This window comes from Branchiostoma floridae, unplaced genomic scaffold, assembly GCF_000003815.2.
Source record: "Branchiostoma floridae strain S238N-H82 unplaced genomic scaffold, Bfl_VNyyK Sc7u5tJ_1439, whole genome shotgun sequence".
Taxonomy (NCBI): domain Eukaryota; kingdom Metazoa; phylum Chordata; class Leptocardii; order Amphioxiformes; family Branchiostomatidae; genus Branchiostoma; species Branchiostoma floridae.
In genome coordinates, this window is record NW_023365716.1 from 1550682 (window position 1) to 1565592 (window position 14911).

A 14911-nucleotide genomic window follows, 5' to 3' on the forward strand; every position below is an offset into this window, starting at 1 on the left:
GAAGGCGCGTATTTCTCCGCAAAAATCTTAGTATAGGGCGGGGATACAGATTAGGTGCACGGCCATAAGAATCAAAGAATTCGCCCCGTCCTTCCCCGTCGAAATAGATGGCCAGCCAATGCTGTCCGGGCTTATTGCTTGGATCAGTATTAACGACGTAAGCGCTCGGGTAGACCCGTACACGCCTCGGAAGCCGATCTGAAGCAAAGACTCCGCGGAGGTGAGGTGCCGTGTTCTTGTCGCTCCGCAAGACGGCGTACATCTGTCTCGTGTCCATCTCTAGTTGCTGTAGTCAAAGCTGATGTTTCTCTGCCTGTCAATCTCCAGGAGATTGTCGAATTCAGCGAGGACCACCGCCACCACCGTTTGATCCAAAGCCTGTGCAAAATGCAGCTCCAGGCGAAGGTTTCCCTGTCTGATTATGTTAAAATGGTCCCCACCGAGGCCGCAGAGGTCAGGACTTAGACTTCTCGCGATCTGGTTCCCGCTGTCTTGCCCTTGCTTGCCTGTCGTTCCAAACAAGTTCATGTAGGATCTGACGTACTGTCCCTCGGCAAAGTTGGGTGTCAGCGCTTTGTGAGGCACCTCCTGCCCATTGACGCAGAGACTGATGTAGTTCAAGTTAAAGTGTTGAAAGTTAAAGGGGTTGGTACCGAAAGACCCCTGAAAGGCTGCGTTGTCCACCAGAGCGATCGCCACGCGTTTGGGGACCTGTCCCAGGAACAGATTGTCGCTCGACACTGAATGATTACCACGGGGAATTGTAAAAGGTTTTAATTGCACCCTTTTAAGGGCATACTTGGCCGTCTGCTTGTTGAGTTGACTTTCGATGGACAGCTGATAGGTGGGTAACAGGTTGACCTTTCTCAGAAAGACGGCAGCCTCCGTGATGACAATTTTGAACTGATCTCCAGGCGACATCAGACAGAATTGATGTTTCGATCGGTGCAGCTTGATTTTAACGTCGACTTTGCTGAGCAAATAGCGGTCTTGATGAAACAGGTCGACGTGTAGCGGTCCTATGAGGTCCACTTCGCGACTGTTGCGGGTCATGTTGGCACGCTTCACCAATCCTTCGTTTGCCACTGCGTCCTGATCTGCCGGGTTCGGGAAGGGGTCGACCAAGTGAAGTCGTCCCGGCGTGTCTTGAAAGAAAAGTTCGGAGGTCAGCTGCGTTTGCTTTGCTTCAGACCCAAAGTTTAGCAGCGTCTCCAGGTAGGCACGATATGGATAGCAATTGGTGGAATCCGTTATGTCCTTGCCGGCAACCGTAACCGTGACTTGCGAGAAGAGCGATTGAAGCCACAGGTTTACCGGGCCTACCTTGGCGTTGTCCGGCAGGTCGTTGCCGTTAGGAAGAACGATCTTGGCTTTCACGTACAATTTCGTCTGGGAAAGGTCCGTAAATTCTTCTCCCGCTCCAGGAATGTCAAATTCTATCGGGGAAGACTCGGCGAGACTGGCCACCGGATGATACTCTACCCATCTACCGTCCGTTATGGTCGTCTGAGTTGGCGGTACTTCAAAGAGATCCAATTCTGATTTGGTGCAGGAACACGACAGGGGGTGAATGTGGGCCATGTCGTTTATATCGTGACTAGCTGAAGATATCGGGAGAGGTACGTCCGCGCTGTGCACCGGCTCTCTTGCGACTGGCTGCGCGCGGTCTCGTTCCGCGTTTTAATGGCTTCTTTCCCCTGCCCGCCCCTCTTCCTTTGTTTTGCCCCACTGGTGCACGCACCCTGGCTCTTTTCTGCCCAGACAACAGACGTTGTCCAAACTCGCCGGCTCTCCGTTTGGCAGCGCGTTTGACCCCTTGACCGTTTAAGACGTCTTGAGCTAAATCCATACCGCTCTTTAAAGCCTGTCTTCCCACACTTTGGGCCCCTCGTTTCAGTAGGGGTACGGCGGATCTGAGCAAACCGCGAAAAATCCCTCCCAACCCGTAACCACGCTGCATAGACCGTCCGTAATACACCGGCAACTGTCCTCCTCGCTGTCCAGTCATATCTAGGAAAAGTAGGAAGACCGCCTCTGTCGGAAGTGAAGTGTTACGATCACTCGCCCTTGCACAAATGGCACGAGTTCGCCGAGGTCGTTCCTTATATCTATTTCAATCGTTTCGAACCGTTTCCTGGCCAGGGGTATGTAGTGCGGCGTTGGGATAGGGTGATCGACGATGTCCCCGTCTTGTCCCTCGATTTTGACGATTCTCAGCAGAGGGACCTTCTGTCCACCCATCGGACGATGCTGCACGACATCTCCGTACACGTACAGGGAGTGAAAGCCCAGGTTAGGGTCGGCTGGACGTGGTGCCTGTACCCAGCTTCCGTATATGGCGCCTTTTACTCCCCATCCCAGTTTTTCGGCCAATGGCCCCGTCAGATAAGTCTTCGTTGTCGTCGAATTTTGCGCCATGGGAGGCAGGACCATGGTCACTCTTTTCGTGATGCTGTCATAAGCAAACATGTCGTGTTGCTTGAAGAGGCTAGGGTAACGTATGGAAGCGGCTTCGTTCAGGCTTTTCAAGAGTTGCAAAACGTCCTTGTAGTGCCCCGCTGAGATTTTGACGATCTCGTATTCCCGACCATTTCCTTCGTCTTTTTCGTCCACCATGTAATACACCAACGTGTTTTCGCCTTCCCGAACGTTCAGCCAGCTGTGAGGATATTGTATCTCGACGAGCCCCACCTCCCACTCTCCCGACAGTTCTACGGGCTGAGCCAGTTTGGTCCGATAATTCGTGACCGTGTTTTCTTGAAAGACGTCCATACTTCCGTCGCTGGGGAGAGTGACGTAAAACGAATTGGCCATGGCGAGGTACGTCTGAGCAATGCCCGATGTGCGGGCGTGCGTCGGTATTTATCATATGGGAACCATGTCCTCTTCTCTCACCCAGCTATTAAACTTGGCCGGATAGCCTTTCCATTTCACAAAGAACTCCTTCTTTTTGCCTCGCCTTCGCGTGTCCAGGATGTCCTCTACTTGATAGACGTCGTCGTCTTTTTTCGTAACTTTCTGCAACTCCTTTTCGTAAAACGTCCCTCTCAAAACTTCTCCGTCGTAATCTTTCACGCGATAAACGGGAGGACGGCGGGCAATTTGTTCAGAGACGACGAAGATCTCTGTGGTCCAATTGGGCGTATAGCCCTTTTCCAGGCGCAGTTTAGATTTGCTGATTCGAACCGAATCTCCGACTCGAAATTTGAACGAAGGTGGTTGTTTTCTCCCTTTCCGGGGTTTCGAGATGTCATCATCTCCGTACAGGGTATGCCACACGAGACCCTCGTTCTTTTCGTTCACTTCGATGGGAGCCATTTTGATGCTGCGGTGGTAGGAGCGGTTGTAGGACCACACCAGGTCGCTCAGGACGTCGATGTACCGGTGCGTGTTCTTTGCGGTGAAATATTTCCACATTCTCGTCTTCAGCGTACGATTGAACCTTTCCACCACACTGGCTTTGGTTTCCACACTAAACGTCGTAAAGAATTTGATCCCTTCCTTCTTCAATAGAGACTGGACGTGTCGATTGAGAAACTCCGTGCCTTGATCCGTTTGCAGACACCTGGGCTTTTGCTCGTCCTCGGCTAGGATGGTTTGAAAGGCTTTCGCCAAGGTGGGGCCCGTCTTGTCTTTGATGGGAACGACCCACGCGTATTTAGAAAATACGTCTATGCAGGTCAGGAGATAGCGATACCCGTCATTCTGCCGAGAGAGGGATGACATATCGGCGAGATCAGCCTGCCACTGGTCGTGTATTCCTCCGGTTATCACGCGATTCCTTTGAAAACGGCGTCTGATGGGCTTGTGTAAGGTGTGTGTGTCTTGAGAACGCAACCACGCTTCTACTTGTTTTCGGGTGACTCCGTACTTGTTACGCACGGCTCGATGGAGCCGTCCTACTCCACCGTACCCTGCAGGATGTCTGGGGTCGTAGTAAACCCTATGGAGGACGTCGTGCCATTCCTCGGCAGTATTGGTGGGGTAGCGCTTGCTTCCCCCTCCCGCCTTCGTTCTCCTCCTCTTCCCGGGATTCTTGGAAACCATCCCAAACCACGAAAGAACGTAAATATTCGGCCTCCCATACACATGCACGCGCAATGAACGCGGTCCACTATCTCACAAAAGTGCTCGCCCAAGAACGCGATTTGGGGAAGACAACCCATACGTGTTATTTGTGCCTCTCCAGCTCTGAGACTGACCGTTTCGTTAGAACGCTAGCCCTTTTATGCAGATGCACCTCTTTTATGCACATGCGCCTCTCTCTCTCTATCCTACTCTCTCTCTCTCTCTCTTACACGCTTATTGAACGAACCTACTATAGCAATAAAATGACACACACACGCTTCAATGAGATCTTAGCCCATGTTTGTACCACAGGACGTTTATTTTCATATCATGACAAATCACTGGTTCGCTATTTTTTCAGGACTTTGCTGGTCAGCGATTTCTGCTCAAGGACGGTTTTCAGGACGGCATCGATCTTGTCTGCCTGTTCCTCCAGGGCATCCCACTGCTGCGCTGATAGGTTGAGCCCTTTCTTGCTCGGGAGGAGTTTGTCTTGATCCGCTTTCGGTCTGAAAAACTCTCGTAGACTCACGACCGCTTTCCCTCTGAACAGCTCCACGACGGCATATCGTTGGTTTCCCAGGTCGAATCGGCTGGGTAGGAACGTGCTCCCGTTACCGTTGTATGCTGTGTGCTTGGCTGAAAATCCGCAAGCCAGGAGAACTGACGACACGCTGCTCATGTTGCGTTTGAGAGCGAGCCATTGCTCTGGGGCTAGAGCCAGCCCTTGTTTACCGGGCTTCCACACGTCTTTCCCGGGACAAGGTCGATAGAACCTCCGCACATTCACTAGCGGCATCCCCTTGAAACACCCGACTGTAACAAATACGTCTTCGCCAATAGAGAACCTGGCTTCAACTCCGTCGTTGATAACCTCCGACTTTCGGGGTCGTTTAACGGTCGGTGCTGTGTTGGTCGCGGGCCAAGTGTCTGGTACGTCTCCAGTTGGCGGCGTCCGGGCTCCGTCGTGACGGGGTGATGTCTTCGTCGCTGCGTCCATCTGTGGAGGTTTAGACAGCCCGGTGTACGCGGGCAGTGTCCTCCAATATTGGAGATCTTGCGGATAAATCACTGAGTCGTCCATGGCTCGTCGGGTTCTTGGTCGTCAGCGAGGCGGCGGAGATCCGTAGGTGCGCTAGATCGCGGCGGGTCTGCCTTATGAGGACCTCTTGTCCTGCCCCAACCAATTAGCGTGCAGCTCATCATCTCATGCAATTATGTAAATCAACCTTGCACCGAGCGCTGGCCAACCAGCGTACCGTGCGTGGGCGTGTTTTAACATGCTACATGTTCGGGCGTGTTCAGTGCAAAATCTACGTCACGATGATGCAAACGTGTGCAGTATGATATCTGACCCCTGACCTGCCCCGCCTAAATACATAATATCTGACCTTTCACCTGCGCCTGAATACATTATATCTGACCTCTGACCTGCGCCTGAATAAATCATATTTGACCTCTGACCTGCTCCACCTGAATACATCATATCTGACCTCTGACCTGCTCCACCTGAATACATATCTGACCTCTGACCTGCTCCACCTGAATACATCATATCTGACCTCTGACCTGCTCCGCCTGAATACATCATATCTGACCTCTGACCTGCTCCTTCTTGCTCCTGAATAATGATAGTCAGCGTGTCGCTACTATACTACTACTACCGCAACACCTTATATATATAGAAGCTAAGACCACAGATAGCTTCAAAACTGGGGTAGCCAAGTACTATGGCTACCCCGGCTTCACCCAGCTGTAAGGGTAGGAGCCTATACCTAGTGTGGCAATGTACAGTATCACGTTGTTCGTTTATTTATGCACAACTTTTTTGGGTTGTTGTTGTTGACGGCTTGCACCACCACCACCGCCCACACATGGGTTAGGCCTCCGAGTATGTCCTAGACATCATGCCCCAAGCGGGGTTTTGTCTAGTATTGCGTAGTTAAGTAGAAGTTTGTGGTCTGGTTTGTTGTCTTTTGTTGTTGTTGTTGTTGTCCTCATTTAACGTCTATTGTTTCGCTAGACGTGGTCTCTTGGTGCTGAGTAACACATGGTTCGCTTTAGAGTCAATAGTCTCTCTTGGTATTTAACTCTTGGTTCCTTGTGCTTGAGAGTTGTTGGAGGAGCTTCTAGGAGAGTACGTCGAAACGGTGTGTACTCTCAATGTACTGGGAGAAGGCCATGTCTTCTTCCTTACATTTGTATATATGATACCTTACACTAGTTACAGGGTTTTCTTTTTCACTGTTCACAGCTCAAGGAAAAATTTCGTTTTATGATGCGCGAATATAACCGTCTTCATTTCATATATCATTAATGTAATCAGATACAGCAATTTTCCTGATTTGTGACAGTACATTTAAGGTGCAAATCGATGTGACATCTCACACGTTACTTTGAATGCCTTTGGGAGATACTGAAAGACGGAATACCAAGTAATACCAAGTAATACCACGTAATACCAGGTTAAACATCACGGAACTCAAATATTTTGTGTGCATATGTGTTCCCCACACATATAAACCAAACATGTTGTGGTTTATAGGCTTTAAAATTATATTTTTGCCTAAGAATTCCGCTAACAAAACGCCGCGCACCGCTGCCCCGCGCGGCATGATAGCGCTGGCGGGCCGGGTCAAATTATCAACAACACGGTTCTTCTTCTTCCGGTATTAAATGTCCAACTGCCGATGAGTCGGCATTGATTGACTAGTGTTTCAAACACTTATGTTTTATTCTTGAAAAAAAAAAACCTTATACACGTAGTTGGAGCATTCAACAACATAATTGTACCAGCGTTGTCGTCGTGTTGCATGTTGTAACTTGTAACGTTAAACCGCTGGAGATTTTGCGGCACAAGCGTGTCACTACCCTGAGACCGACCTGATAGAAATTAGAATCAAAAGCAACTAATGGGCCCGGACGTGTCGAAATGACTAAAATACAACTGTTTGAAACACTGCAAAGATAAACCAGGGCACGATGTTGCAAATAATTGAAATATGACAAACATTAACGTCAGATTAACGTGTCGCGGCTCGCCGTGTTGTTGATGTGACCCGGCCTGCTGAGCGCTATCAAATATCATCCCGCGCGGGACAACGGCAGTTTGCCACCGGAATTCTTTGGCAAAAATATCATTTTTAAGCCCATAAACTACAAAATATTTGGTTTACATATGTGGGCAACACATATGTACACATAATATTTGAGTTCCTTGATGTTTAACCCGGTATTACGTGGTATTACTTGGTATTACTTGGTATTCCGTCTTTCTCCCCACCAACTACCGATCGAAAACACACCTCTAATTCTGGTTCGCCGCTAAACAGGCACCGATCAGTAAGCATTAACGACAACCAAATGTCTTACCTGAAGGTCTATGGTAGAAGCGGTCTCCAAGACTCCTACAAATCGGTAAAAATCGCGTCAGTTTGGAGGATTTGAAAAACGCAAGATGAGACACAAACCAAAACAAAATGGCGGACGTCAGCTCTCACTAACGGGGTAAAGGTGAGAGGTCACAAACCTGATACACTACGGGTCAAAACAAAGATCACCGCAAAACGCTTTACTCTCCTGGTTTGAAGAAAAAATAACGCTATAAATGAAATAGTAGTGGTTATGATTCAAGTATTTTATGAAAGAGGACTCCAGGAAGAGTAGTGGCCGTATTTCAACACTAATAGAGATCTCTTGATAACGAAAACAAACGTTCTACCTCAATTTCTACGTCTCAGATTTTGTCAGGTTCCGAAGGTTAGGCCAAGCAAGGTGGAATCCGATATGCCTCGGACTTCTTCCTCAATTCATGTTTAGATCTTGAAACACTGCTACCACAAGGATGCTGTTGAAATACGATTAAAATCAACACCTTATATTACATTTCGTCTGGAAGTTATGTTATTTTTGTTTCAATTACGCCATAGTAGGAAATGTCTACATTTTTTAAGCAGCGAAGGCAAGGGAATCAAAACATTAGACGGTATAAACCAACATCAATGCAAATGACTGTCTTTGCTTACACGTACTTTATTTTGAATTAAAGCTTGACCAAAATCATGCTAAGTTTTTTTAAACATGTCAGTATCATCTATATTGCTATAAGCTTAAAGAAAACGAATACATAAGTACATCTATAGTGCGTATAATTGGCATCGTTCTATAAAATATAAAATAAAGTCTAAAAATAGTGTATAAAGTAAATATATCAATGTTATAAATGTTCCAGTTTTCAAATTAGCACTGACATGCGTACATTGGAGAAAAAACAAAGACCGTATCGAAACTATCTCAAGTCTAAAGCCTATATGTATGTCTTTACAGTGCTATTTAAAAATGGGGGCTTTCTTACATAATGTCCCAAACAAATAAGTGGTCAACTTTAACACAAAAGAAAAGTGCATATCTATGCTTATGGCCCTAGGCACTTAAACTATCCAACGTACAAAATCTATATCTATATAGTATGAGGTAAAATTGAAAAGAGTAAAATTAAAAAGATTAAGTCAATGTCAAAGTACAAAACCTCCATCGGTTCGGTCCGGCACATAAGCTACAATCCTCACGAGCTCAATGGGACATGTCTGCCTCTCATGTACAATTCCTTACCACAAGAAGGCCGATCTGAGCTTTCATGAATAAACAAAGGTTCAAACAAAACAAAACAAACAAAGTTAGCCTCAGTCCCAGGTACAGATAAAAACAAAAATTAACATTCCATTCGGGGTCTTCCCCCCCCCCCCCCCCCTACAGCTTGTCACGTTTCAAGAGGACAATGTTGCCTGCTCTACACCTGTCGCCAATAAGAGTTCTTTCATTTCAAAAAGATCCTACCCCAAGGAACTATGTAGGTAGGTAAGGCGGTAAAGCTGTTTGCTACATTTTAAAAGATTTAGCTGGCTGCCTTGCCCATCCCCCACCCCCCGACATGATCTGTAGGTAAATGGACTATGTACTGTTTGCTGTACATTTGTCACACTTGTGGATTTAGTTTCCTTCGTATGTCTTCTGAAACGTAGATAAGGGTGAGATGTCCTAGATGCCAGCAGTTACACTAAAAACATAGTTGTACATGTATTTTTTCCTCTTCTGTGGGTTCTTATATGCTTGGCTAGTTCGACATTTGAGTTGTCCTGTACCCGCACACTCCGCACATCTAGGTCCTTTTACCGGTGTGCGTTCTTACATGTCGGTTAAAGGAGGATTTTTTAAAGCAGAATAGTCACACTGCTCACGTTTGTAACGCTTTTCTCTTGTATGAGTTCTCATATGTCTGGATAAGTTAGACTTTGTTGTTGTTATGTACCCGCACTCTCTACACATTTCTCACCACTGTGTTTCCTTAGATGTTGGTCTAACATGCCTTTCTGTGCAGTAGAATAGCCACACTGGTCACACTTGTAGGGTTTATCTCCAGTGTGGGTTCTCATATGTACCATTAAGTGTGACTTTCGAGCCGCTCTGTGCCCACACTCCCCACACATGTAGGGTTTCTCTCCTGTATGGGTTCTCATATGTTTGGATAACTCAAACTTCCTAGCTGTCCTGTACCCACATTCCTCACACATGTAGGGCTTATCACCAGTGTGTTTGGCAAAATGTTGGTCCAAACTGGATTTATCTGCAGCAGAATAGTCACACTGGTCACACTTGTAGGGTTTTTCTCCTGTGTGGGTTCTCATGTGTCGGGACAAATGAGACTTTCGAGCTGCCCTGTACCCACACTCCCCACACATGTAGGGCTTATCACCAGTGTGTTTTCTTATATGTCGAACCAGTTTGGATTTCTGTGTAGCAGAATAGTCACACTGGTCGCACTTGTAGGGTTTTTCTCCTGTGTGTGTTTTCATGTGTTGGGATAAGTTAGACTTTCTAGCAGCCCTGTACCCACACTCCCCACACATGTAAGGTTTCTCACCAGTGTGTGTTGCTAGATGATTGTCCAAGTCGGATTTCTGTATTGCAGAATAGTCGCACTGATCACACTTGTGGGGTTTTTCTCCTGTATGGGTTCTCATATGTCTGGATAATGCACCCTTAAAAGCTGTCCTGTACCCACACTCTCCACACATGTAGGTGTTCTCACCGGTGTGTTTTCTTTGGTGTAGGTCCAAATTGGATTTCCGTGCTGCAGTAAAGTCACACTGGTCACACTTGTAGGGTTTCTCGCCTGTATGGGTTCTCGTATGTCGGGATAAGTTAGACCGTTTAGCCGTCCTGTACCCACACTCCCCGCAAATGTAGGGTTTCTCACCGGTGTGTTTAACCATATGCCTTCCCACATTGCCTCTGCTCTCATGTACCTGTGAGGTTGATGTGTTGTCAGGTTGGGGAAAGTTCACATCACACGTTTCCTGCTGCAGGCCCATGTCTGTTGTCTGGGTCTCTCTACTGTCACTCTTCTTCCCAGGGTGTTCAGGACAGTCCATCTCCTTCCCAGGATGCTCTGTACAGTCCATCTCCTTCCCAGGACAGTCCATCTCCTTCCCAGGATGTCCAACACACAGGTGTACCGAAGAATGTTCACAGCTGACATCTTCCATTGCTGCTCTGTGTGGGAATATATTAGAGGGTCAAAACTTCTTGCTAAAGCTGTGACACATAGCATTAGGTTATGTGTTTACTGCAAACTTAAACTTTCCAAATTTTCTAGCTGCATTTCAAGTTCTCAGGTTTCCCAGTATCAAACGTAAACTATTCAAATATGTGCAAACAGCTTTATGTAAAATATTTACACACACACACACACACACACTCTCATACACACATACCACACACACACTACACATACACACACAATTATACACTCTCACATATATACATTGCATAAAGTTGTCTGTACATATGTAAATACTTAACGTTGTGAAGACATTCAAGACTGGAATCTTCCATTTCTGTGAAAGGGGAGTATGAAAAGTGAAACAACTTACACTTATTTCATTTGACAAGCACTATTATTCTTCTTTCGTTTGGGCTGTCGCTGTACTTTTCTTGTGTTAATAAAGATTTCTGGTAAATTGGCTGTAAAAATCTTTCTTTGATATGTTGGCTTTTGGATGTGTAAGTTACAAGTAAATTTTTACCTCCTTATTGTGTTCCTTATTTTTAAAATTCCAATTCTAACCATGCTTCTGGTATCCCGTAGGCTCAGTTGTTGTTTGGAGGTTACAGGGGAGACGATGCCATTAGAATTTCAGCCAGTAATACATGCGTTTCAATGGGAGAGTTGAGTAAACAAATTTGCAATTATCTCAAGAATAAAAAGTTCAAGCCATACAAACTTATCTTCAAATGATAGCCTACTATGTCCAGTTTTAGCAAATTAATTTGCAAGAATTTCTATACGGCTAATCTTTTGATACACCCCCCAATTAGAACCCCTGGTTTGGCCTATTTGGCTGAAAACAGCATTCTGGCGACGATACCACTATTTCAGGGGGGTGCGGAAACCCCTCGATCGAGAAAGGTCATTTTTTACAACTAATTCTACAAGTGTAGGGTCTTTCCTACTGCAGCCACTCCCAAAATGCCTAGATTTCACATAAAATCCCACCAAGAAAGGCTTTCAATGGTTTAAAGCCTTGTTTTTATTTGAGATCTCTCAACGTGGGCTCTAGGCCCCTGCGCTAATGCTTGCGTCACCCCTACATTACAGTCGTACTGCCCCCCTCCCCATGCAAATACCCATAACAAACACACCTCCAATCTTCTATTTCTTGTTCATCAATGAACAACCAACAACAACACGGTATTAACAACAATCACAGGAGGGCTTACCTGCACGTCTCACAACTTCTGGAATCACGTGAAAATCGCGGAAGTTACTAGTTTGTAGGAGATGAGACGACGAGGTAAAACAAAATGGTGGACGTCAGCTCGCAGGGGGTAAAGGTGAGAGGTCACGAACCTGATACATCCTTCACAAAGGGTCAGCCCGAGATCACCGCATAACGCTTTACGAAACGAATAAACATCTTTATATCATAGTAATTGAGGGCAATGGCAATGTAGTAAGATACATCAGACGATGGTAATAAATTTCGACACCATAGCTGTACAAAATAAACCTCTCCAACATCACGCCACAATAAGCCTTCTCACATTAGTTAGGGCGCATGTGCAGCGACAGGAATTCTAGGTAATATGTCAAAGAATAAGGCACACAAAAAGTAAACAGTCCTTGTCTTCACCACTGTTTCATTTGCATAACAATGTTCAGACGGGTTTTGTTTTCTTTTTGTGTGCTTTACCCTTTGACATATTCCCTAGAATTCCTGTCGCCGCACATGCGTCATAACTAATGTGAGAAGGCTTATTAGCCATATCCTAGACTGCTTAGGCAATGGGGTAAGATATAACAGACGACGGGAATAAACTTACTGTATACAAAATAAACCTTACCAACAAACTATTAACATCTATTATCATAATACCGGTACGTTTACGACGATTTCTCAAGCCATACTGATTTGACAAATTGTCAACGCATCATTTTCTCCAGTTACATGTTGCTGTTATAGGTTACCCTTGCCACTTCTTCTGTGTAACTTTTCTGCCACTCTTGTCCTGCTAAAAGCGTAATATTGTAATTGTAACACGCCGCGGAATTACACGGCGAACGGGCGCGTGGTTGGGAGGGGGTAAAAAATACCGGTAGGAAGAAACACGGCACAATTAACTGCCGCTATGTACATCTATACATCCTCTGATGTTCCTTCCTTTTCTGTCAGTAAATGCATAAAACATAAACCTGCATGAGCATACAAAATGTCATGAGAAAACAGACGTATACTGTCAAGAATTTTCATTTAACTTCTGTCCGTCACAACCGCTATGACGTAACACTTCACTGCTAGCGTAGATATAAAAATGGCGGGAAAATGGCTGCGTACGTTCAATTTTGCCCATTCAGTCGTAGATCCGGGCTATTATGCAACGGTTCTTCACACTTTTACATGAGTTGTAGGTCACCAACAGAAATTCAAGATTGTTGTTGAATCATGTTCGTCTTGTGCCATGAGCATGTGTAATTATGATCTACAAATCTGGCAATGAATGTGACAGTGTGTTCGTCCCACGACGAGCTGCCTACCCCGAAAAAGATACTGAAAACTTTTGGCCTTGTTGTCTTCGAATGCATTGTAATCGATGCTTTGTAAATGATGTATTGGACACCTAGATGTCTGAAGTGTGCACAGCTCAGAAATAACTATTGTTGCAAGTGTAGATCTCTTTAAGTTCCAGTATTTTTAATCTACCGGTATAAGTCTTACTACCGGTATTATGCCAATGCATGTTAACAAGCCCTCCGGTTCTCCTCAAGGTGATGTGACCCGACGACTACGTCACTTGACCGGAGCGGAAGTGTGACGTCGGCAACGGCTTTAATGACGTAAACTTCAATATGAAAATATATATTCTCGAAAATAGTTTCATTGGGTTGGTAGAATATAGGAGAATTCTTTTTACACAACCAGCAGGTACTTACATTGCTTACGTTTCGATGTAGCTACAACATGCGCCACCTACATCAGCTACGGATAAAAACTTCTGAGTTCTGTGACCTTGACTTGAGGTCTACATCACCTGACCTGTGACGTAGGCTGAAGTCATCTGACATCGAGCTTTACGTGAGTACGGAAAAATCATGTAAATTAATATACAACTTTATTGCACAACACTTGTACGGGGTACAAAGTATGGCATCTACCTAACTACAGTTCTATAACTTAACGCTTATCTAACTAATACAGAAGTTGTAGTATGGGATAAGTTACTTACTATCATTGATAATATGTCTACGTGTATAAACATTCATACGGATATCAGATAATTCAAACGAACACCAAATCATAAGTTGTACCTACAGCCATTTTATTGTAAAAGATCTTTGTAAAGTTAATCTACGTTTTCAAACATTTTGATAGGATATATATGACAAAACTGAGAATACCTGTGAACAGACTACTAAGTTGTTTAAGTAAGCCAAGTCAATACTCCTATATACTACACTCAATATATTGATAACTACAAGCGGGAGGTTATCAAATCGAAAAGACGTGTCTAAAGCTGGTAAATATAATGCTGTTATAACGTGTTTATATTCTACACTCCTATGATCACAAAAACTTATAAATGTAACGATATAGAAACAGTCTTATGCGTAACAATGTGGAAACACCCCTTGTGGAGAATGGTTTGGTCCGGCGCGCATGCGCATGGGACACTGACGTCATGATGTGAACAATACGAATCTGTGCTGCTTTTGGTCGTGCTTGCGTGGTCCGTCTGCTGTATGAACGTGACTGAGAACTGTTGAAAGTGGGGTAACATAAAGATCATTTAAAATGAAAAGGAGTAAATAAATGCCAAAGTACTGAAACTATACATACGAAACCTACATCGGCCCAGGTCATAATCCTCGCAAGCTCACTGGGACATGTCTGCCTCTCGTGTAGAATTCCTTATCACAGAGCATTTCTTGTTCCCAGGTACAGATTAAGACAACATTCAACACTCCAAGAGGGGTCTTCTTAACCCTACAGCTTTTCACCTTTCAATAGGACAAAGTTGCATGCTGTACATCTGTCGCCTGTATGAGCTCTTACATTTCAAAATGACAAAAAGCAAGCTGGCTACCCCCCCCCCCCCACAAAGGACCTGGAGGTAACTAAACTGTAACTGTGTAGGTGGGTAAAGCTGTTTGCTGTATATTTGTCACACGTTGTGGATTCAGTTTCTTTCGCTTATCTTTGGTATATATGAAAGGTGAGATTTCGTAGCTGCAAAGTAATTACACTGATAACAGTTGTATGGTTTTCCTCCTCTGTAGGTTATTTTA

At 45.2% G+C, this 14911-nt stretch overlaps 5 protein-coding genes across 5 annotated transcripts in view; all 5 read right to left on the minus strand.

Annotated features, from left to right (window-relative positions):
* LOC118407643 (zinc finger protein 525-like) overlaps nt 1-7574 on the minus strand; it is a 35044-nt gene extending 27470 nt beyond the window's left edge. The window contains exon 1 of the mRNA XM_035808155.1: nt 7441-7574. The gene's annotated coding sequence lies outside the window, so the exon portion shown is untranslated. The remainder of the gene's footprint in view (nt 1-7440) is intronic.
* LOC118407601 (gastrula zinc finger protein XlCGF57.1-like) overlaps nt 1-14911 on the minus strand; it is a 63720-nt gene that overhangs the window by 32115 nt on the left and 16694 nt on the right. The gene's annotated exons all lie outside the window — the stretch shown is intronic.
* Nucleotides 280-1581, minus strand: LOC118407725 (uncharacterized protein F54H12.2-like). The gene has a single exon (XM_035808244.1). The coding sequence runs from the start codon at nt 1579-1581 to the stop codon at nt 280-282; it is 1302 nt and encodes a 433-aa protein (XP_035664137.1).
* On the minus strand, nt 2866-4047 carry LOC118407727. Its single transcript, XM_035808245.1, has one exon. It carries the CDS (start codon nt 4045-4047, stop codon nt 2866-2868), a length of 1182 nt encoding a protein of 393 aa, XP_035664138.1.
* On the minus strand, nt 4341-5351 carry LOC118407645. The gene has a single exon (XM_035808159.1). It carries the CDS (start codon nt 5150-5152, stop codon nt 4418-4420), a length of 735 nt encoding a protein of 244 aa, XP_035664052.1. The 5' UTR covers nt 5153-5351; the 3' UTR covers nt 4341-4417.